This window comes from Oryctolagus cuniculus, chromosome 7 (assembly GCF_964237555.1).
Source record: "Oryctolagus cuniculus chromosome 7, mOryCun1.1, whole genome shotgun sequence".
Taxonomy (NCBI): domain Eukaryota; kingdom Metazoa; phylum Chordata; class Mammalia; order Lagomorpha; family Leporidae; genus Oryctolagus; species Oryctolagus cuniculus.
Window position 1 is genome coordinate 140,930,078 of NC_091438.1, and position 23,646 is coordinate 140,953,723.

Genomic DNA, 23,646 nt, shown 5'->3' on the forward strand with positions numbered 1-23,646 from the left:
GGGACATACGGGAAAACCCTTGGGCATCAGGGGTCCGAGGTGGGGATCCCACACAGGGAATGGCCACGCCCTTGCCAGGCAGACCCTGGCACATAACTCGTGCCCAGCACATGTGTGCTGAATGAATAACACGAAGCCCAAAGAGGGAGAGAGGGAAGTCCGCACAGGCAGGACAGCGGTGCCCACTTCTCCAAATGAGTGAGCCAGGAGACTGCGAAACCTGTGCACCCGAGGGCAGCTCTCAGGAAGGCACCGGGCCGAGAGCGGTCACAGGATCCGCCCTCCGTGTGACAGAGCCTCCTTTAGCCCCTGTCCCAGCCAGGCCCCCACCCCTCTGGGTGCCCTGGCACCCGCCTCCACTTTAAATCCCCCCACCCACAGCCCTCCGCCTTCACCCAGGGAGTTCTCCCTAAAGTAACCACACACTCCCGACACTGCTCCGCCCTCAGACAGCCTGGGCTCCCGGGATCCCCCCTCCCCGCAGGAGTGCCTGCCTTCCCTGGCCCCAGGGGCCTGTGCAACTCAGGCCCCGCCCACCGCACCCAGCTCACTCTGGCCCCCTGCCTGCTGCAGTCTGCACCTGGCAGCCACCTTGCTCTTCTTTTTTTTTTTTTTTTTTTTTGACAGGCAGAGTGGACAGTGAGAGAGACAGAGAGAAAGGTCTTCCTTTTGCCGTTGGTTCACCCTCCAATGGCCGCCGCGGCCGGCGCGCTGCGGCCGGCGCACCGCGCTGATCCGATGGCAGGGGCCAGGAGTCAGGTGCTTTTCCTGGTCTCCCATGGGGTGCAGGGCCCAAGCACCTGGGCCATCCTCCACTGCACTCCCTGGCCACAGCAGAGGGCTGGCCTGGAAGAGGGGCAACCGGGACAGAATCCGGCGCCCCGACCGGGACTAGAACCCGGTGTGCCGGCGCCGCTAGGCGGAGGATTAGCCTAGTGAGCCGCGGCGCCGGCCCCACCTTGCTCTTCTGATCAGACCCCCACGCCCTCGTGTCCACCTGCTGCCTTGCGCACAGACACTCCTCTGGGCCTGATGACTCACGTTCTCCAGAACGTCCTTCCTGTCACGTGGCCCCTTGGGGACTCCCTGGGTCCCTGCGCTGCCTCAGCCACTGGACTCAGCCCACAACCCAGGAGACCCTGGAAGTGGGGTGTGTCCCCGGCCGCCCCCACCCCACCCTCGGCATTACACCACAGGCAGAGGAGGGGAAGGGGCTACAGGCTGTCAGCAGAGCGAGGGACCAGGATTAGGGCCCGGCCAGGAGCCTGCCCATTTGCATGCACCACTGCACCCTTTCAGAGATGGGCACAGACCGGCGGACTGAGTGCCCACTGTGCCAGTCACTCGGTGGGGGTGGGGGGAGAGTGCTTCATCCATCTCACAGCAGCCTGGCGGGTGTGGGGGGATGCGGTCCCACCCTACGGCTAGGAAGCAGGACCCAGAGCAGGGAAGGACACACGCAGGCCCCACAGCGGCCGTGGTACAGCAATCTGACCAGTTTGGTGACTGGAATGGGGCCCTGTGGCCTGGGGCTTGATTGAAACTCTGCCCTCCCCAGGGCCCCTGGCCCAAGGCAGGCATAGCAGGAAGGGGAGGGTGGTGCCGAGTTCCTCAGGGGGAGCGTGGGGGTGGGCAGGACCTCGGACGGGCACTGGTGGCAGAGTCCAGAGGCTAGACTGCAGCCCCCTGCATCACCCCTCTTCCTCTACACCCCTGTGATGGGTCCCTGCTGGTCCCCAGCCTTCAGGCTCCCCTTTTCTGACCTCCAGGCTGCCTCCCCCAGAGCCCTGGCCTGCCTTCCCTCCCGAGTCCCCCATGGCCTCCACGGCCCTGGCATGCTGTGCCCCACCCCCACTGGTGGCAGACGCAGAGCCTGGGAGGCGTGCCGCTGGCTTGTTTATTGGGCAGTCTCAGAAACTAGATAAGGCACATGTGGCCGGGGAACGTGGTAGGCCCCCCCACATCATGGGACCATGGTGGCTGTCGGAGGTGGGTGGGGCCTCAGGGTGGGCACTGGTGAGGGGGCTCCAAGTGCCCCTTGCTCTCTGAGCAGCTCTCCCTCAGTCCCTGTGGTGGGGGGCCTGAGAACAAGCAGGTGGACGTGACCAGGGGCAGGGAAAAGAGGAGGTGAGGAGGTCGGGGTGGCCGGAGGCTGGGGCGAAAGCCTCTCTGACCCTGAAGGCACCAGAATGGGGGTCCGGGCGGGGGCAGTCCCGGAGGAGGGGCAGGGCTGGGGCTCAGCCTGGCTGCTGTCGCTGAGCCCCGAGGCACTGGCTGGCAGCCTGCGGAGGGCTGCCTCAGCTGAAGTCACGGTTGGGCAGAAGCAGGGGCGCCACCAGCGTCCACAGGTAGAGGAACAGCCCCGCCCAGCTGGCACAGATCTTCACCCACACGGCGGTCCACGTGCTGACCATCTTCCGGGCCTCACTGGGGCTGCAACACACCGGCCACGCCATGAGCCTGGCCCGCAGCTTGTGCCCGGTCCTGTGCCCGGGTTAGGACCCGTGACGCCAGCCCCTGTCCCCAACACTGCTGACATTTGGTGAGCCCAGACACACCACTGATCTGACCCTGACCTAAATTCCAATCTTGACCTGTTTCAGACTTTGAAATTGTCACCTGACTCCTGGTCCCTAACCTTGCAATCCTACTTCTGTGACCTCACACTAGGGCCCTGGAGCTTCTGACAGCACTCCTGACCTCTGACCCTTGAACCTGTAACTGATTCCTGGCCTCTGAACTCATTCCCTGGATTTTTGTTCTTAACCTTGTCATTTCAATCCTGACTTCATGGCCTCCCGACTCCAACGCTAACCAAGTGATCCAGCTCCGGGGCAGGAGAATGTGGGGTGTGTGCATGTGTGTGTGCGTGTGTGTGTGTGCACTCATGTGTGTGAGTGTGGGGTGGGCATACATGTGTGCACATGTGCATGTGTGTGGATGTGACATATGTGTGAATGTGGCGTGTGTGGTATGTGCATGTGTGTAAACACGGTGTGTTGTGGTGTGTGTGTGTGCACACTACACTATTGCTTCCCACGGTCCTGAGTGATGTAACATCTATGATTCTACACGGCCCCCATCTCAAACCTCATGACTGTTGTTCTTGATTTTCTGACTTTGATTCTGCCCTCCGCACCCTAATCCTAACCCTGAAATCCTGAATCCCAAAGCTGGCCTGAGACCTGCCCCTGATTCGTACACCGTGGCCCCACTCAGCTCCAGCCCCGCCTCCGGCCGGCGCTCCACCTCTCAGTCATCCTCCGGAGGGGTGGAGCGAGCGCTGGCAGGGAGACTGGGCTGGGAAGGGGCACCGGGCAGACCCCGCCCCCCAGGCAGGCGTCAGGACCACGTGGTGTGTGGGGGGAGGGGTGCGCACCTGTACCAGTTGGTGAGCGTCATCATGATGTGCAGGGAGGCCAGCAGCAGGCAGAAGTGGAAGAAGGAGTAGCTGTAGGTGACGCCGTCCTGCTCGTTGTCGAAGGCTCGGTGCTCGCAGGCGGCCTGCTGCTGCTGCTCCTGCTGCGCAGCCTCCAGCATGGCCGGGCACTCCTCCGTCTGCATCAGGGTGTTCACCTGCCTGTGGTCCGAGGAGCGCACGCTGCGGGGGCGGGGGCGAGGAGGTGGGCGGTCAGAGCCACTGCTGCCCAGGTGGGCGGCTGAGAGCGGCGGGGGGCCCCCGAGCCGTAACGCTGGACACAGATGGTCCCAGAGCCTCGGAGGCCAATGTACCCTTCCCTCCTGTGGGACCTTGAGCGGGACACTTAGCCTCTCTGAGCCTCCTATGGTGCATCTGTGAAATCAAGGGTAACCGTCCTGTCTGTTGAGGCTGCGGGGGTTGGAGGGTGTAGATGGAACAATGATAGAAAGTGCTTGGGATGCACCCCGGGGAGCAGCCTACAAGGGTGCAGACTCCATGTGCAAGGTCCCCATGCCCAGCACCGTGACCCACAGACCCCCATGAAAGAGCCGTGTCAGTCTACGGGGATTGGCAGCATCAAACACCCACCGGGTACCGCCCATTGCCAAGTTCCTGTCTCAGTGGTTTAGACGTTTTAACCATCGACAAGCCAGTGAGGAGGGTACCCTTTTATCCTTGTTTTTCAGATGTGGAAACTGAGGCACAGGGAAGCTAAGCAAGTCGCCCAAGATCACACGGCTAGTAAGCGGCAACGCCAGGTTCAAAGGCAGGCATCTGGCCAGAGTCCACACTGACAGGAACTTGCTAAAATGCCCCTTTTAAAAACATCCATGTGTTGGGTGGTGCTTGGTGCAGCCGTTAACACACTGCCTGCAGCCCATATCGGAGTGTCCAGGTTCAAGTCCCGCTCCACTTCCTAGCCCAGGAAGACACATCCTGGGAGCAGCAGGTGATGGCTCAAGTACTTGGGCCCCCAAAACCTACATGGGAGGCCCAGACTGAGTCCCTGGCTCCTGGCTTTGGCCTGGCCCAGCTCTGGCTGCTATGGGCATTTGAGGAGTGAACAAGAAAGCAGAAGGAAGAAATCTCTCTCTCTCTCTCTCTCTCTCTGCCTGTCAAATAAAATGAAAATAGATAAATTTCCTTAAAAAATGTTGCTGTGGGGAGGGTGTAGTGACACAGCAGGTTAAGCCCCTGCTTGGGACGCCCTTATCTCATGCCAGACCGCCAGTTGGAGTCCTGTCTGCTCTGCTTCCAGTCCGGCTTCCTGCTAACGTGCCTGGGTAGGCAGCAAGCTCTCGGGTCCCTGCCACCCATGTGGGAGACCCAGATGAAGCTCCAGGCTCCTGGGTTCACCCTGGCCCAGCCCCAGTTGTTGCAGCCACTTGGGGAGTGAAGCAGCAGATGGAAGATTCTCTCTCTCTCTCCTTCTGTGTCTTGAGGCTCAGAAAGGTTAATTCATTTACCCCAAGGCTCACAGCAGTGAGGACCATAGCCTGGCCCCACGGGCCCCTGTCTAGGCTCTTCCTGACCCCACAGCTGCCTGGTGTGCAGGGCCCAGCCCACCTCTGCTGCTGCCCACCCTTGGTGTGCCCGCTGAGTGACTCGGTTTCCCCACCAGCACAGCGCAGGGACTGCACGTCCCCCCCTCCCCAGAGAGCACCCCACCACCACCCCAGCACCTGATGAAGAGGGTACACAGGATGAAGACAACGAGGCCCACGATGCTTGGGGCGTCCCACCACTGGGTCTCGTAGCCCTCGGGGCCCGCCAGCACCGTCTCATTGTCGTAGCTGATCAGCAGGTGCGGGTTGCACTTCTGGTCTGAGGACGGGAGCACAGGGGCCCTCAGCACACACAGCCTGGGCCTGGGGAGCCAGGTGGCCCTGAGGCTCAGCAGAGCCAACCCAGCACCAGCCCACGGCAGGCAAAACAGCAGAGAGAGCTCCGGGAACAGAGAGGCTGCCCCTCCCAGGAGGACCGAGCCCAGCAAGGCTGCAGTAGGGCTAGCCCCGTGGGGGCGGGGAAGGGCAGGTGTTTCGGGCAGGGGCCCACACTCACCAGGGACGTTGGATAGGGCTGACCAGGTGACGAACATGGTGTAGAGCGTGACCACCGAGGCCTGCAGCAGTCCCGAGTTGGGCTGGGCATCCTGACAAAAACCGTTCATCAGTGAGACACCTGGCACACCAGGGACGGCCACTGGCACCCAACCAGGAGACTGGGCACCCCTCCCCACTCCGCTCAGGGAGAACGTGCCCACCAGGTCACCCAGCACCCTGCTCACCACCCAAACAGAGGGTCCTAATTCCACCTTCTCTCAACGCCCCTCTCGGAGTGCCGGGCTCCTGCCGCCCCTGTGCACAGCCCTTTCCCAGCAGCCTCTAGTCCCAGCCTGGCTCTGCCTTCGCCGCCACGCCCCTCCCTGTAACCTGTGCTCCAGCCCTGGAAGCCTCCTCTCAGCCGGCCGCAGGCCCTTGGCACCTGCAGTGCCTTCCCCTCTTCCCCACACCACACAGCGAGGCCCCGCCCCGCCAGCTACCTGCGCTCCCCCATGCCCCAAGCAGCACTTCCCATCCGGAGCTCTGGCCACACGGGGCTGTGTTTGAGTGGGGTGCCGGGGCCTCGTGTGCTGACGCCTAAACCCCACTGAGTCATGTTAAGCGGGTGGACACCAAATCCACACCGGCGGTCAGAGCAGGGGATGAAGATGAGACAAGGTCCCCAGGGGTGGAGCCCCCAGGACCGAGACCAGGAAATGCCACACACACACACACACACACACACGTGACTCCCTGTGCCACCGTGGGTCTCTGCCAGCAAGGCCACGGCAGACTTGACCCCTTGACCTCGCACCTCCATTGTCACTCCCCCAGTGTGTGGCACCGAGTCATTGGCCACAGGAAACACATCTCTCCCCCCACGCCCACCCCGCCCCAGGCTACACCTGCACTCAGACACGGGAGTCCAGGCCGTGGACCGAGAGCAGAGCTCCCACCTCCACTGCTCCCGAGCCCTGTGACCTTGGCTAAGTCTCTCTACTCCTCCAAGCCTCCATCTCCTCGTCTGTCAAGTGGGAACAATAATGGCCTGAGGACCAAACGACAGGACAGACGCCAGGAACCGCTGGCTGCCTGATGACCCCCCCCCCCCCCCCGCGGCTGGACGCCGGAACACGGTAGGAGCTCAAGGAGTATCTGAACACCAACTGCTGTGTGGCCCAGGACAGAGGCATCACGCTCTCTGGGCTTCAGCCTTCTTACTGGGAAACGAAGGCTCTGACCAGAAGGGAGAGTCCCTGTGTTTATGCTAACGACCTCTAAAGATTACCTTAGCTACCTGTGGAATGCCTGGGGCCCCTAACTGAAGTCAGGAACAAAAGATGACTTTGGGGGCCCCCAATGACTTTGGGGGACCCCCCGTTGTTTCAGATGGCCTGGGATTTGGAACTGGCATTGAATCCTCCAACACCGCGCGAGCACGTAGGAATCACTGCTCAGTAACTGCCTGACGTTAACATAAAAACGATAACAACAGGAAGAGCTGATGTGGGGGGATAGCCAGACGCTGGCACCGCTCTAAGAGCTCAGGAAAAGGATCTCACTTCTGAGGGTAACGCCAAATACCAGCAGCTATTATCTCCAGTTTTCCCTTGAGGAGAGATAGCACAGAGAGGGTAAGGCACTTTTCCAAGGACACCCAGCATGTAGGTGTGAATGCCGAGATTCTCACCTGGGGACGCCAGCCTGGGAGCCCTACACTTGGCCCAAGGCTTTGTGAGTTTGTGACAGCCCCCCGGCCCAGAGTCCCCCAGCCAAGGGGCTCACCTGGACCTTGGGCAGGACGGCGACAATGGACACAGAGACACAGAGGACGAGGTTGAGGCCTACGAAGGCCTTGCCCTCGTAGCAGCCGTCAGGGTGGGTGTAGTAGATGAAGAGCAGCGTCACGGCGGCGATGGACAGCGTGTAGAAGAGGAAGGTGAAGAAGAAGAGGCCTGGGCCGGAGAGGCGGTGGAGGCCGGGTCAGGGGCACAGGGCCCCCCTCCCCAGTCAGAGGTGTCGGCACCCTCGCCCTCGGCTCGCACCTGCCCCCGCACCTGCTCCTGACAACAAGGGCAACAGGTGCAAGCACCCAGCGGAGTCTGGACGTGGTGGCCAGCTGCGGGCCTGCCCGCCCTGCGCCAGGGAGCCCACGAGTCCTGAGAGGGGTGGAGGCCACACCACCCACAGGGGCCCACGAGTTACAAGAGGGGTGGAGGCCAGAGCCACCCCCAGGGGGCCCACGAGTCCTGAGAGGGGTGGAGGTCCACGAGTCCCAAGAGGGGTGGAGGCCATACCACCCACAGGGAGCCCACGAGTTCCAAGAGCGGTGGAGGCCAGAGCCACCCCCAGGGGGCCCACAAGTCCTTAGAGGGATGGAGGCTGCACTACTCCCAGGCGGCCTCCAGGAAGCCTTGTTCCCTGCAGCAGAAGGTCGAGGCCCGGGCAAGCGCTCACTCCGTCCCAGGGTTTGTGGGGCCCGGGCCTCAGCCGAGGTCGCTCTGGGCTGTGTGTGCTCCATCCCACAGGGACCACTGAACCCTCTTCGGCTCAGCTGTCCTCGCATCCCCAAAGCTGGCCCAGGATCCGCAGCCCCCTTCCTGCCTCCCACCCCATCTGCCCTGGATCATTCTGCTTCAGGCTTTCTGGCACTGCAGGGACCCCCCGATCCCGCCCCCCCCCCGTGGATGGTACTGACCTGCGTACCAGGCGCGGGAGTCGCACTCCTCGGCCTTGCCCAGCCACCGCTGGTTCCAGGAGTGCGCGAAGTCGATGAACAGGATCAGCTGGATGAGGATGAAGAGGAAGGAGCCCACAACGCCGAAGTAGAACCAGACTGGGGGGGGGGGGGGCGGGAAGGGCAGTGAGGCAAGGAGGACCCCGCGTGGGTGGGAGCCGCAGCCCCTGGAGGTCCTTAGGTGGGACCCTGCCCTGGGCTCCCGCTCACAGCCACCCCAGCACTGGGGGCACAGAGCAGAGTCCCTGGCCTCAGGGAGCCTGCAGGCAGGCACAGGAGGGCACACAGCATGGCAGGGGCTGGCTCAGGACCACCCAAGCTGCCCTAGGCCATGACCCGGGCACCAGAGCGCTCTCCCATGCAGGGGGATCAGGATGTAGCCAGCAGCCTGGGGTCTGTGCCAGAGCAAAGAGCAACCCCCAAGGGACCCTCCCACCTGAGGCCCCGCCCCCTCCCACAGCTGCCACACACACCCCCACCCCCCCAGCCTACTGTTGGAGAAGGAGCCATCAGGGATGTAGAAGGCACCCACGGTGATACCCACGAGGACCAGGAGCTTAAAGAACCAAAACCTATGATGGGAGATGGGGAGATAGAGGCTGAGTCGGGGGAGGGACACGGAAAACCAGACAAAGCCTGGCCCAGAGCCCCTCCCCCAAGCCGACACCCAGAGAGGCGAAGGCGGGGGCTTCCCGATGGTGTGGGAGGCACTGGGAGTCTGTCCTGGCCCAGGAAATACCCGGAGGGGCAGGGGGAAGCACCAGCCGGGGAGAGAGGGGGCGCCAGGGTTCTAGCCAACTAAGGTGTCACTGACGTGCCGTGTGGCCTTAGGTGTGTGCGTGCACTTTCTGAACCTTATTTTCCCATCTGAGAAACGGGTTGAACTAGATGTGCTGTGGCCTCAAAGCTCCGGCGGCTCCTGGGTCTGCGGGCAGGGTCTGGGAACGGAAGCCTCACCCGTTCTGGATGGCAGCTCGGGGGTCCCTGCTGCTGCGCACGCAGATCATGAGAAGCGTGAAAAGGAAGAAGAAGGCGGCCGTGGCGAAGCACATGCGGTAGACGGCGCGGTGGCCGAGCAGGGAGCCACAGTCGATGTGGCCCTGCAGGACCACGGGGGTCTCGGTGCCATCCTCGCACACCCAGGGCAGCTGTGGAGACAGACAGGGCAGCTGGATGGCCCCACCCCCCCCATCCCCGCGGGCTCTGGGCATGCGCAGGGCCAGGCCTCCTGCCTCCAGCTCCACGCCCACCCAGCTCTGGGCTCCTGTGTGGCTCCCTGCGGCCCCAGCGTCACGTGAGCCCCAGGGCCTCAGTCCGAGCCAGGAGTCCCAAAGGTTCTGCCTCCACCCCACAGACTCCAGAGCTGTGGAGATGCAAGGGAGGGAGAGAGGCTTGCGGGCCCCTCCCTCGGAGCTGAGCCCCACTGCGGGCGGGGGTGAGAATCTGCCTCTCTGCAAACTCCCCAGGGGCTCACGCTTGCTCGCTTGCACTACAGTGAGAGAGGTACCGCCGGCTGCCCTACTGGGCCGTGAGAAGGACCAGGAGCTCCAAACTGGGCCTGAGCATCAAAGGAGCGTCCCCGGGGCTGGCGTCTGGGGCAATGGGGCTGGGTGGGCACTGTGGCACAGCCGCTCGGGACACCTGCATCCCATCTGGGTGCCGTTTTGTGTCCCATCCAGCTCCCTGCTAATGCACCTGGGAAGGCAGCAGAGGATGGCCCAAGTGGGAGACCCGGATGGTGTCCCTGGCTCCTGGCTTTGGGGAGTGAACTAGCAGATGGGAGATCTCCTCCCACCACCATCATCACTCTACCTTTTAAGTAAAACTAAAGAAATATTTTTAAAAAATCCAAGAGGATCATGGCTTAAGAGAAACAAAACTTCCCATGCGGTGGGGCAGGCATATAGTGCAGCACTGAGCACCTGGGTTCATGAATTCTGGCTCCCCTTCCTATTCCAGCTTCCTGCTCAGGTGCGCCCTGGGAGGCAGCAGGTGATGGCTCAAGCAGCTGATTCCCTGCCTGGACCGAGTTCCAGCTCCTGGGTTCACCCTGACCCATCTTGGCCACTGCAGACATTTGGAGAGTGAACCAGCAGGTGGAAGCCAGCGCGCGCTCTTACTCTCTGTCGCTTTGTCCAGCCCCAACTCAGTTCCACCCTGAGATCTCTGGGGCACCCAACACCCTGGCACCTCTTCTTCATTAACTGCAACCCCAGTTCTGGAGCAGCTGTCACCTCCCTCTGGAGTCCCTCCCACTGGAGGCCGGGCAGCTCGCCCCGCCCCGCCCCTGGCCACTCACCTCGTGGAGCTGACTCTCCGCCCTGCCCCCGGCCCCGCCCCGGGCCCTGCCCCCTCACCTTATGGAGCGGACTCTCCACCCCGGCCCCGCCCCACCCCGGCCCCGGCCACGCCCCTCACCTTGTGGAGCTGACTCTCCACGCCGCCCCACCCCGCCCCTGGCCCCGGCCCCGGCCCGGCCCCGCCCCCTCACCTTGTGGAGCTCTCTCTCCTCCCGCCCCGCCCCGGCCACGCCCCTCACCTTGTGGAGCTGACGCTCCACCCCGGCCCCGCCCCGCCCCGGCCCCGCCCCTCACCTTGTGGAGCTGACTCTCCACGCCGCCCCGCCCCGCCCCGGCCCCGTCCCGCCCCCTCACCTTGCGAAGCCCTCTCCTCGTGCCCCGTCCCGGCCACGCCCCTCACCTTGTGGAGCTGACTCTCCACGCCGGGGCTCAGCATGATGATGCACACCAGCACCCCCAGGAAGAGGAAGCCGGTGAAGAGCAGGCGGCTCACGGTGGAGTTGCGGCTGGAGGGGCAGCAGCTGCACAGGATGCAGGGGGCAGAGCCGCAGAGGCAGGACGCCTGTGAACCGGGAGGGTCTGTCACTGCGCCGCTCCCCGCCCCGGCCGGGTGTACGGCACGCACCACCCCCCGCCGGCTCCACGTCTGCCCTGAGCCAGGCGGGACACTCTTCCCTGGGTGACCCCGCAGCCCGAGCACGAGGCCGAGGGGGCCGAGCCGCGGAGACTGCCACAGAGGTCGGCGCGAGCCTAAGCAACAGAAACTGGGTTCAAAGCCGGATCCCTCCCCAGGAGACGCGGCTTTGGAGAGAGGGCGCTGGAGTCACATGGTTTCTTATTTAAGAGAAGAGAAAGTGGCTTATATATATATATATATATATTGTGATGCCGGCATCCCACATCGGAGCAGCGGTTCGACTCCCGGCTGCTCCATTTGCTAATGCACCTGGGAAGTTAGCGGAGGATGGCCCAAGTGCTTGGGCCCCTGCAGCCCCGTGGGAGGCCTGGATGGAGCTCTGGGCTCCTGGTTTCAGCCTGGTCCAGCCCCGACTGGTTATAGGTATTTGGGGGAGGAAACCAGCAGATGGAAGATATCTCTCTCTCTCTCTGTGTCGCTCTGCCTGTCAAATAAATAAGTAAACACATAAATCTTTTTAGGAGCTCAGGACAATGCTGCCACCGATCCCCTAGGTGGCCTTGAACAACTCACTTGGCCTCTCTGAACCTCAGCTTCCTGCTCTGTAAGACGGGGACCACAGGCGGCGGTGGTGGGCCTGAAGCAGGAGCTCTTGCTGGCCCCGTGTCCCTGGCCCACCAGACCAGGAGCACCTGCAGAGGTTTAGAGTTCAGTGGTTTCCACTACTCCCCCCGGGCACACGAGGTCTTCCCTGCTGTGCTCACTGGGAAGCTGTTCCCAGACACCGAACAGTGCCTGGCACCCAGGAGCTCAGGGACTCTCTGTTAAGTGAGTGCCAAGCGTGTGGCGCAGTGTGACACATGTTAAGACCTCAAAAAGCAGCCAGCGCATAATAAACGTGGATTGGATGGGTGGACTGCACCGTGAGCGGCCCTTTCCTGCTCTAGGACTATACCACCTTTGGACAGCAGGTGGCGGTCTAGCCCACGCGGCTGTCAGGCGTCCCGCCTTGGCCGGCTGAGATCTTCGAGCAGCTGGCTACGCCACCCGGTCCACAGCTGGGACCCAGAGGAAGCTCAGGGCTCGGGGACCCCGGCCCACAGGCCCCCCTTCCAGACCCATCCGGCCCTCGGCGGCTCTCTTCCCAAACAGCCTCAGCCCCCATGACGGGAAAGACGGCACAAAAAAGTCCCGCAGGTGGCACCAGACGCCAGATGGACGCTGCGCCGCGAGGCCCACGGACGCCCACTTTCCACGGGGGTGAGGGGGGCGGGGGCAGGGCGGCCCTTCCTGGTGAAGTGCACCGAAGCTGAGAGGGCAGGCGCGGTGCAAGCGGAGGCGGCCCTGGGACACCGGAGCTGGGCGCTGGAGCAAAGGGGAGGCGGCCCGTGGCGGCAGCCTGGTGAGCTGGCACGGCCACACCCTGCAGGGCTGGGCGGCGGCACAGGACCAAGGTGTTCCTCCTATGAGTAATGGCAGCCACCGGAGGCACAAAGCTGTACGATGGGCGTTGGGGAGAGCTGCTGCTCCCCTGAGACCCCCTCCCCCATTTCCTGCACTGCTCCGCCTTCCCACCTCCTCTTACGTCTCCCCAGACTGGAAATGCTGTCTTCTCCATGGTCCTCTCACCCGCAAGGTCTGGTACAACACGGATGCTAAATGAATGCTCAGAGAGGAATGAAATTCTCATGGTCCAAATCAGAACAGTCCGCCTCCCTCAATATCCGCCCCCCCCCATGTTTGTTTTCATCTACTTGAAAGGCAGAGAGACAGACTGACAGACTGAAATCTTCCATCCACTGGTTCACTCCCCAAACGCCCCCAACAGCCAGGGCTGGGCCTAGTCGAAGCCAGGAGCCCAGAACTCCATCCGGGTCTCCCATGTGACTGGCAGGGACCCAGGCACGTGAGCCCTCGTCTGCTGCTTCCTAGGCACCTGAGCAGTGAAGTGGCCAGGACTCGAACCGGTGCTCATTTGGGATGCAGGCATGCCAAGCTTAACCCGCTGGCCCACAACGCCCGCCCCTCCGAACTTCTGGTAACATCTTGCCGCCGCCACTTCAAGCCCTGCCTCCCAACTGTGGAGGTCTTCTGTGAGGGGCGGGCTGAAGGGAGAAGCAAAAGCCATAAAGAACATTCTGGTTATCAGACAGAGCAGGTTCTTACTCTTACTCTATTTAGTATGGAAACTGAGACCAGAGAGGTTAACAAGCCTGGCAGAGGGGCTGAGGGGCAGGCGTTAGGAACAGCAATTAGGAGGCTGCTTGTGAGGCCGGCACTGTGGCATCCCATATGGACACCAGTTCGAGTCCCGGCTGCTCCACTTCCAATCCAGCTCTCTGCTATGGCCTGGGAAAGCAGCAGAAGATAGTCCAAGACCTTGGGGCTCTGCACCTGCATGGGAGACCAGGAGGAAGCTCCTGACTCCTGGCTTCGGAGCAGCACAGCTCCAGTCATTACGGCCAATTGGGAAGGGAATGAACCAGCAGATGGAAGACCTCTCTCTCTCTCTCTCTCTCTCTCTCTCTCTCTCTGTAACTCTTTCAAATAAATAAATAAATAAATTTAAAAAAGAGAGAGAGAGAGGCTGCTTGTGACAGGAGGTTCAGGTACTGGCTGCTCAGCTTCCAGTCCAGCTCCCTGCTAATGCACCTGGGAAGGCAGCAGAGGATGGCCTAAAGTACTCGGTTCCTGCACCCACGGGCAGACCCAGATGGAATTCCTGGCTCCCAGCTCTCCTGGCCCAGCCGTGGCTGCTGTGGCCATTTAGGAGGTAAACCAACGGATGAATGACCTCTCTCTCTCTCTGCCCCCCCCCATGCCTTACAAAAGAAATGAATAAAATGTTTTTAAAATGAAGCTGACCAGATGTCACACAGCCAATTGATAACAGCCCTGAGATCCCAGCCGCCATTTGCGAAATCCTACTTAGTTCCAGGCACAGTGGCAGGCGCTGATTCGCTTCTCAACTACAAATGGGGAGACTGAGTCAGGGGCCACCCAAAGGTCACAGAGCAAGTGAGCCTACTGGGCACTGTGTGCACTAAGGCCGGGCTCTGCCACAGAGCCACACTGCCCCCAGCCCACGGCCTCACTCACGCAGTCTCCCTTAGCTGAAAACACAGGGAGCCCGAGAGGCGCTGAACCCAGCAAGCAGGTGCCCAGCTGTCCCGGGGCCCTGAGCCTGCCGTGCTCCCGTCTCCACTGCAGACACAGGAGAAGCTGCCCCACTTCCAGGGGGCTGGGCCTCCGCTCCACTCTGGTTCTTAGGGATCAACCGCAGAGAGACCAGCGCAGAAGCAGGCACCAGCCCCAGAGCACCCTGGGAAGGCTCATGCCCTGGGATCCCTTCATCATCTCTGGAGTGGCTTCTCCGAGTCCTTCCTACAGAAATCCCAGCCCCAGGGGCAGGGGCGGGCACAGGTGCACGCCTCCCATGTGAACGCACGCGCGCACGTGCGCGCACACATACGCACACACAGGCCCCCTGGGACCCTGTTTGTCGCAGGAAAACGACAGGAGACATTGAGAACAGCCCAGTGCCCATCAGCACGGTGCTACTTTTACACTTTTTTTCAATTTTAAAGAAAGAAAAAATACTAAAATAGGCACAAAGCCTTAGGTTTCGTGAGCTTGAGAGAGTCTCAAGGAACTGTGAGTGATGTAAGTGTCCAACCCCTGGGGCAGGTGGGGGCCGTTTACTCCATGGGGTGGCACGGGGGCATAGCAGGGGAAAGTGGCCAGGCTGCAGAGCGACCCGGCCTGAGGCTGGTGACGCAGCGTGACGGGCCAGGGCAGACCCTCCCACTGTCCCTGCCCTAAGATCTCACCCCACTTCTCTCGGGAACGGCAGCCAGGGAAAGGCATCAGAACCTGGCAGTGGTGGAATCGTAGGCATGGGTGCGTGGAGGAGAGAACTCAGAATCTAAGCAGCCCTGCCTCTCAGCATCTTAAAGCTGCAAGGTTCCTTGGCAAGCAACCAACCCAGTGGTTTTCCAGCGAGGAATCAGCCAGACAGAAGCTGGCCGACCTCTGTGGCTTGCACTCAGCCAGCGACATGCATCTCACTCCCTCCTGGGGCAGGCTGGCCGGCTCCGGGGCCCTGAGTACTTTGGCGGGGTGTGAACAGGTGTCACTGAGTGGGCACCACTCTCCCCTGGTGGTGCCCAGGGCCAGGAATGTGGGGCACTGGGTGGCACAGCTAAGGGAGCTGTTCTAACAAACTGGCACTTCACTTCCTGAAATGTGACCAAAAGAACAGGAAACGGGGACTCCAAGGGACATTTCACAGCCGCGTCCACAGCGGTATTTTCCGCGGCGACCAAATACCCACTGCAGGCTGAACAGATAAACCAAATGCGGTCCCCACGAGCCGCCGAATATTACCAAGCCTGCAAAAGAGAGGGGGTTCCCGCACATGCGCAGCGCGGGCGAACCCCAAGGACATGAGGTAGAGTGCAATGCGCCGGACAGAGGACCAGCGCGGTACGACTCCGCTCACAGGAGACACCTCGCTGGCCAAGTTCACAGAGAGAAACTCGCACGAGGGCTGCACGGGGCTGGGCATGTACTGCCTCAGGGAAGCTTCAGTCTGGGGAGATGGGAGAGCGCAGGAGACGGACGGGGTTGTGGCTGGGGCCCGGGGGGTGGGGGGGACACCTGCACAGCCATGCGAGTCCCCCTGATGCCAGGAACAGTTATGACGACGGCACATTTAGGCCCGTATCTTCCATCACAGTTTTTAAAAGGAGAGCAGAGTTTTCTTTTTTTCTTTCTTTCTTTTTTTTTTTTCCACAGGCAGAGTGGACAGTGAGAGAGAGAGACAGAGAGAAAGGTCTTCCTTTTGCTGTTGGTTCACCCTCCAGTGGCCACCGCGGCCAGCGTGCTGTGGCCGGCGCATCGCGCTGATCTGAAGCCAGGAGCCAGGAGCTTCTCCTGGTCTCCCATGGGGTGCAGGGCCCAAGCACTTGGGCCATCCTCCACTGCACTCCCTGGCCACAGCAGAGAGCTGGCCTGGAAGAGGGGCAACCGGGACAGAATCTGGCGCCCCAACCGGGACTAGAACCTGGTGTGCCGGCGCCGCAAGGTGGAGGATTAGCCTAGCGAGCCGCGGCGCCGGCCTAAGAGAGCAGAGTTTTCAAAGAGCAGGAAGTCAGCGAGGTGAGGACAGGGAGCCAGGTGAGAAGGAACGTGACTTCCTGGGCAGCTGGGCAAGGGAAGCCACCGGCGGCAATGGAAGTGACGGCCAAGGTCCCCGCAGCCCAGGCCAGGAAGCCTGGACTTTATCCCGGAGGCAGCCGGGAGTCATTGCGTAACAGGAGGAATGGCACTGACGGGCAGCGAGAAAGATGGCTTTGGCTGCCGGAGGGGAGACGGCCCAGGGGGTGGCGGTCAGCACCGCGGGGGCTGGGCGGAGTCGGGGCTCTTTGTCCATCTGGGTGAAAACTGGCGTTCTGGGAAGAAAGTGGGTTCCGCAGCCATCACCATGCACCCTGGGCGGCAGGATGGACTCCTGCGGACGACGCCATGCGTTTGGGGCAGATAGGGTGGGAGCAGAATGTGTCACAAGGTCACTTTTAATATGTGTGTCTCCTAAAATAAACTATAAGCTCCTTGAAGACAAAAACGGGTTAAAAGTGTCAATTTTATATTATCTACGCTTCGTCACACAACCTAAAGGCGAAAACCAAAACACGCCTGCATGAACAGCTCCATCACTGGCTGAGCCACACATGCAAGAATCCGACGCCGAGGAGAGACCCCTCGGGGCCTGCCGATGGCCGGTGCGGTGCCAAGAACACAGGTTCTCATGCTGGCTCTGCCCATTGGCACCAAGACCTCAGTTACCTCTCTCCCTGCCCCCTGTGGGATTCAGCTTCCTCATCTGTAAAATGGGCCCTGGGACAGGACAGCACCGCGGCTCGGAGCCCTGGGTGTCGCCGACGTCACCACTTCCTCGCCTGCGGTCCTGAGCAATGTTCCACCTGGGGCGCTGATGGAGCGGCCACCAAGCGCCCGCTCCACGCTCCACGCGCTGCTGCGCTTCTCTCGGCCCTGGTTCACCCTCACAACAGGCTGGGGGCAGGGGCCCTTGTCCCCTCCACTTCACGGGCAAGGAGGGGGCAAAGTGACTGTGCAGGGCCACACAGAGCAGAGGAGGCCAAGCCAGGCCTGCCTGCAGACCCCCAGCCCCCGGCCCTCCTCTGGCCCCGTACAAATGCTAAGAGTCCCAGTGAGCAGATGCAAACATGTCACTGCTGGCAGCCTACAAATGTCTTCCCCAGCAGCCCATGCACCCAGAAACAGCCCTCCCCCAGGCGCCTGAGAGCCCCTCAGAGCTTCACGCCTGCGGGGCAAATCTTCACTCAAACTGGATGCTATTGGTGCCCAGAGGTGTTGGTCCACACTTCACACTGTGTGGCTACTGGGCAATCGCCTGCCCTCTCTGATCCAGTTTCTTCATCTGTGAAATGGCACATCTCCGAGAGAAGCAGTGGATGGAGCGAGGTCCACACTGCTTACTGCAGTGTGCGGCCTCCCGCACGGCTCTGTGCCCCAGGGCTAGGCCTGCGGTAGGGACGCTGTCTGGGGCATCTGTTGTTGCTATGGGCATCCGTGAATGGGGTGGCAACGTCACACGGCTGCAGGGAGATGAGAGCGACAGCACAGGGTAGGGGTTCGGCACAGCGCCCCACGTGGTGATGTCCACATTTAGGACCCCCAGGAGAGGGCACCACGTGGACAGTGGCTTGTCGATCTCAGACCCTCACTAAGCGACCTCTCAGCTCTATCCTGGGGCGCCCCTCCCCCCTCAGGCAGCCAGGCTGTGGGGAGGGAGGGGGGGTGCGAGCAGATGCCTGAACCAGGAACCAGGGTCTAACTCTGACTGTGTAGTCCCCGTCCCTGGCTGTGCAGCCTTAGACAAGCTGGCTAACCTCTCTGGGCTACAGTGTCCTCCTCTGTAACCTGAGTGCTTGATCGAGGCGCCTGGGCTCAGGCTGGTAGGGCTCCATGACTCAGACCTACACGCGGCTTTGTGTTCTTTCCCAGGGGAGTTCTCCACCTTCCTTCCCTGGATAATGGCAGCACCCATGGTGCACACCCACGGCACCCCGCAGCTGCGCTAGGCACCACCGCATGGAGAGGGAGCCTCTGTCACCGTTCCCATCTTACAGACGGGACACAAGGGCACAGGGCTTGGCAGGTCTGCTCTCAGCACCCCTACTCCCAGGCCAGCCCAGCAGGGCCTGGGCCTCAACCAGGCGCAAGCCGGTGACAACCTGGTCTGCCGTGGGCAGCTGTCCCTTCCTCACCAGGAAGCAAACCCTTCCTGGGCGGAGACCAGCCCAGACCTCGAATTCACTGGACTGGGAGGATCCAGGCACTGGCCCGGTCCCTCCTTCTGCAAATGCGTACACACACACACTCACACACACCAACACACACACTAACACACATTAACACATATACTCACATACAAACACACATATGCTCACATACAAACATACATACAAACACATACTTACATACAAACACAAACATACACACACTAACACACATATACTCACATACACACACATACTCACATACAAACATACACACTAACACACATGTACACTGACATCCAAACATGCCAGCACACACATACTCACATACACACAAACACATAATACTCACATACACAAACTCACAAACACATACACACACACTAACACACTCACATACACACACTGACATCCAAATATGTAAACACACACTCACACACACTCATACTCACATACAAACATACATGCTAACACACATATACTCACATACAAAAACACATTCACATACACACACATACACGCACTGACATCCCAACATGCAAACACACAAACATACTCACACACACTAACACACATATACTCACATATACACTCACACACACTGACATCCAAGCATGCACAAACACACACATACTCACATACACACTAACATATATATACTCACATACAAACACACATATACACACACTAACGTACACTCACACGCACTGACATCCAAACATACATGCACACACACAAACACACTAACACACATATACTCACATGCAAACACACACATACTCACATACAAACACAAACACACACTCATAAACACGCACACACACATACACACACTGACATCCACACTTGCACACACACACACTCTCCCATACACACGAACACTGCACTGGTGGGAGTTGGAGGCCCGCAGACGACAAGAACAGGTCCTGGACCCACACCACATCCTCTCTGTCCATCTCATTCTCAGAGAACCTCTGGAAAGTCAGTCCCAGACCCCCAGCTCTGGCCCAAGCCCCCTCCTTAGCCCACAAGTCGGGGACAAAGGAAAGCAAGGCCCGAGCTCTCCTCCACAGCCCGGCGCCCCTCGCGGCTCCCCAGCCTCTTTGTGTGGGGCCGAGGGGGAGGGGCTGCCTGAATGAACCTCAGATTTAATGAGGGGAAGAAGGAGAGGAAAGGGGCGGCCGGGAGAAAGGAAGAGAGGGGCCTCCGGCAGGGGTCTGGCTGGCGCCCCTCCCCTGTGCTGGCTGCCGCCCCAAAACGGCGCTGGCCGCCCCTCCCCCAGACCCCAACCCAGGCCACCAGGCACTTCCCGCGCACACCCAAACCTCCCTGGATTCCCGGGTCTCCCAACTCTAAGTTTGGCCCAGGTCGGGTGGCTCCACCCTGTCACTCGAGGGCGGCAGGAGAGGGCCGGGCAGGGGGCTTCCTCCCCACCCCAGCCCACCCAGCCAGCCCGGGGCCCGCAGGGGCTGGGTCCAGGGCTTGCGGGGCGAGTGTCCAGGAGTTAGCGATCCCGCCTGAGGGAGGCAGATACGAGGACGCGGATGGACAGATTCCGAACCCGTGCAGCCAGGCAGCGAAGCATGCGGAGGCGAGAGACGGACAAAGACTATCACAGGGACAAACGAACTGAGCCAGAGGACAGGGACAGACAGACCGACGGCAAGAGGGACAGAGGGGCGAGCGGCGGCAGGGACCCGGGCCCGGCCGGCCACACAAAGAGCGTGGGGGTCGGGGAGAGGCGCACCCTGAGGACCACTCCCACCAAGTTGGGCTCGCAGGGAGGGGGCCCGCGGCGCTCCCCCTACCCCGTCGCGAGCCGGGGCTCGGCAGGGCACCCACTCCCCACCCCCGCGGCGGCAACCTGAGCGCGACACCGGCGGCCCCCAGCGGGGCGGCTGCGGGGAGCCCAGAGCCGGAGGGGCCCGAGGGCGAGAGAGCCGGGCGCCGGGCGCCGGCCGGGAAACACAAGTTTGGAGGAAGCGGCTCGAAAAAGAGCGCAGGCAGCAGCAGGCGCGGGGCGCGGGGCGCTGGCCCGGGACTCACGCAGCTGAGCAGGGAGCAGGCTCCCAGGCAGGCCCCCATGGCGGCGGCCGGGGCGCGGGGCGCGGGCCTCGGGCCTCGGGATCTAGTCGGGCTCTGGGTGCCGGGGCTTGGCCCCTCCCCGGCCCCGGCCCCGCCCCGCCCCGCCCCGGCCCCGGCCCCGCCCCACCTGCCGAAGCCGCTCGATACTTTCCGGCAGTGCGCTCGGGGCCTGCCTGGACTCACCTGGGGCAGGTGCGCTGGGCAAGACCGTATAGGCAGGAGCTTCCGGGATTCCCGCCGCTACTAGCCGCGCAACACGACCCAACTGTGGCCCCGGCTCGGCTTTGGACATAGTGGGACCTGGGTGTGAGTCCGGGTTTGGCTACCGTGCGACCTCAAGACTCTGCCACACCTGGAGGCAGAATGCAAGAGGTGGTCCCTGTTGACCCTCCGCCGGGGCGCGGAGCCTCTGCTCAGCACACGGGTGTTGAATGATGACGACTGGGTAAAGAACCCGCGGAAAGTCGCTTCCTCTCTCTGAGGCTCAGTTCCCAGCTGTAAAGGCAGAGGACCTCCGAGGGCCCTACGGGACTGGCAGGTGCTTGATGGACGCAAACCGCGTGTTGCCCCTGTCCCTTGTGAGACCCCAGCCTCACACTCAACCTGCCCTTCCTCCACCCACCTTCTCTTCAAACTCCACAGACTCCCAGCAGCCTCCCCAGGGCCACCCCCTGCTTGTAGGCTCTTGCACCCCTAGGGATGCCCACGGAGGAGGTCACATTCCTAGACCCCTACCCCATCTCAGGGGTGGGTGGGAGAGACCCAGAGCAGAGCTGTGTACTTAACTCCTTTCTCTTCACCCCCCAGCGCTCGGCTCCCCAACTCCGGACGGGATAATGTTAGGGAAGGAAGTCTGCATGCCTCACAGTGGCCCTGGGGCCACAGGTCCGGCTGGACTGCATGGTTGGGCGGGTCACAGGGCGCCAGGCTCTGCCAGGAATTATGCCAGGACGGTTCCACACTCCCCCTCCTCCACACCTGTACCCATGTCAGGCCCAGCCCTGAGTCCTCTTGTTCCCTCACTCTCCTTCCAGAACCCCTGGGTCACTCCACCCACTGCCCCCACCCCGCTGGGAATCATTCCACTCCTGCTTTTCTTCTGTTTCCAAGGCCACCTGGGCCTCCCTGCGGAGCTCCGGTGTGTGCCAGACTCTCTCCCCCGGAGACCTGGGAAGTAGGTTAACTCCTCACTCCAGCCCAATTTGCAGATGAAGAAACTGAGGCACAAAAAAGTAACCTGCATGCTGGATAGTGAACACTGGCTATGGTGATGGTGACGGTTGTCACTCTGGCTCCAGGCCACACAGATCGAAAGGGGCAGAGCTGGAAAGCCACAGGTGTGGCCCCATCCCTGGACCCCAACGTTTGTTCCTGGTATCTTACTGTCTCTCTTGGCAAGTAGAGGTCACAATATCAATATCAATATCTGGTCTGTGTCCTCTTCTGTACCCCGCTAGTCTAGTCCCTTAGGGGACTCTCAGCTGCCCTGGGACTGCCTGATTCGTCTCTGGCTGCCCCTCCCTGCCCTGGGCACAGGTCAGAGCCTGGCACACAGTAGGGCAGTAAGTGCTTGCAGAAGGAATACTGAACTTTTTACCACAGCTTAGTTTCCTTATTCTGCTGTGACCAACAGTCTGATCCCCAAACAGCCCCTGCATGGTCACCTCCCACCCTGCAGTCACAGATGCCGGAAGCCACTGACCACTCTGGGGCCAGCCCCCCTCTAATCCTCCCATCCCAAGGTTAGCTCCCTTTGATGCATCTGCCCCAAAGACCCATTTTTCCTGTCCTCTGGTTCTGAGACCCAAAGGAGAGCTGTGTTCTGGTCACAGCCTCCTCCGCCCTGTGCCATCCTGAGTTGGGGGTAGAGGAGGCTGTGCTTCACCCCTCGTACCCGATCCCCCCCCCCGAAATAGGGTTGTGATTGGAAGCATCCGAGAAAGAGGAATCGTGAGGGATCAGTGTGACCGTGTATGGTGAGCCAGCCCCCTGCTTGTCAATCGGAAACTTAGGGAGCGAGGCAACATGTTGCCAGGGTCCTGGGCTCACCCCTGCCCAGCCCGAGGCCAGCGGGGCTCCCACCCCACTCACACCTGACGTGGAGGGGACAGCTCGCGCCACGGAGAACTCACCACGCCGCTTTGTCCTGCTGACTCATCTTCTTTCAGCCTCACGCTTCTCATCTGCGGAATGGAGAGGGTCATTTTTGCTCCTGCTATCTAAGGGGACCACCCAGGAGACGAAATGAGGCAGTGGACAAGGAAGTGTCGTTTCTTGATGCCTTGGCCAGCCTGTCAACCTTTCTCCCAGTCTTGAACCTCCTGCATGGGGCCAGAATACTCTGTCTCTCACACTCCCAGCAGGAAGGTGACAGACAGCCGCTGTGTCACCCTAGCAAGTCACCCAGCCTCTCTGAGCCTCCCTGGCGGGTTGGGATTGAGAATCCCATGCTCTTCCACCCAGTGCCGGGTGTCCATCAAGGGGAACATGCCAGGGCCAGCTGCCCGTCACTCAGCACAGGTGCTCACCCAACTTCCCGGACCCCAAGGGTCACACACACCAGAGTGTCTCTAACCTGACAGCATCAGGCCTCAGTGTTCAACTATGCAATAGAAGATCCCCTTGCCTGGAGCCCCGCGGCCCCAACACCTCCCACCCCACTCTCGCCCAGGCCCTCTCACCATCCTCCCATCCATGAGGACTCAGATGCACTCTGGATTCCAGCCTCCTGTCCCCTGGGCCTTGTTCTCTGCACTGGCCTCCACTTCCTGCTACTGATTCATTTACAGAGCGGGGCTGAGGCCAGACCTCATGAATATGCATGTAGGATAATGAGAGCTTGGGATTGGGGGAGCTTCTGGGGAGAGGCGTTTCTATGGGCATCAGCCACCAGGCTCTCCCGATGCATAACACTCCAAGAGGGTGCATGGAAATTTTGGACAAAGGCTGAGGTCACAGCAATAAGATCCACAGCAACCATGGCTTAAGTGCTTACCTCATTCCAATCACCCTGCCAAGAGCTTCTCCTGGAAGATGGGTTTAAGCCAGGAGCTATCGCCCCATTTAGCAGGTAAGGAAATTGATACTCCGCAAAGCTAA

The 23,646-nt window shown here is 61.2% G+C and overlaps 1 protein-coding gene across 3 annotated transcripts; it reads right to left on the bottom strand.

Moving 5' to 3' along the window:
- Nucleotides 1-1,879: 1,879 nt before the first annotated feature.
- SERINC2 (serine incorporator 2) lies at nucleotides 1,880-23,317 on the bottom strand. Of its 3 annotated transcripts, XM_070078866.1 has the most exons (11): nucleotides 23,229-23,317; nucleotides 22,680-22,730; nucleotides 10,901-11,062; nucleotides 9,158-9,348; nucleotides 8,693-8,772; nucleotides 8,162-8,299; nucleotides 7,249-7,418; nucleotides 5,483-5,573; nucleotides 5,104-5,245; nucleotides 3,380-3,601; nucleotides 1,880-2,433 (listed from the first exon to the last, which is right to left on the bottom strand). In XM_070078866.1, exons 1-11 carry the CDS (start codon nucleotides 23,241-23,243, stop codon nucleotides 2,298-2,300), a joined length of 1,398 nt encoding a protein of 465 aa, XP_069934967.1. In that variant the 5' UTR covers nucleotides 23,244-23,317; the 3' UTR covers nucleotides 1,880-2,297. The 3 variants fall into 3 exon arrangements, with proteins under 3 accessions (XP_069934967.1, XP_069934968.1, XP_069934969.1); XM_070078867.1 differs by lacking the exons at nucleotides 22,680-22,730; nucleotides 23,229-23,317 and adding an exon at nucleotides 20,509-20,660; XM_070078868.1 differs by lacking the exons at nucleotides 10,901-11,062; nucleotides 22,680-22,730; nucleotides 23,229-23,317 and adding an exon at nucleotides 10,619-10,645.
- Between the last annotated feature and the right edge of the window lie 329 nt (nucleotides 23,318-23,646).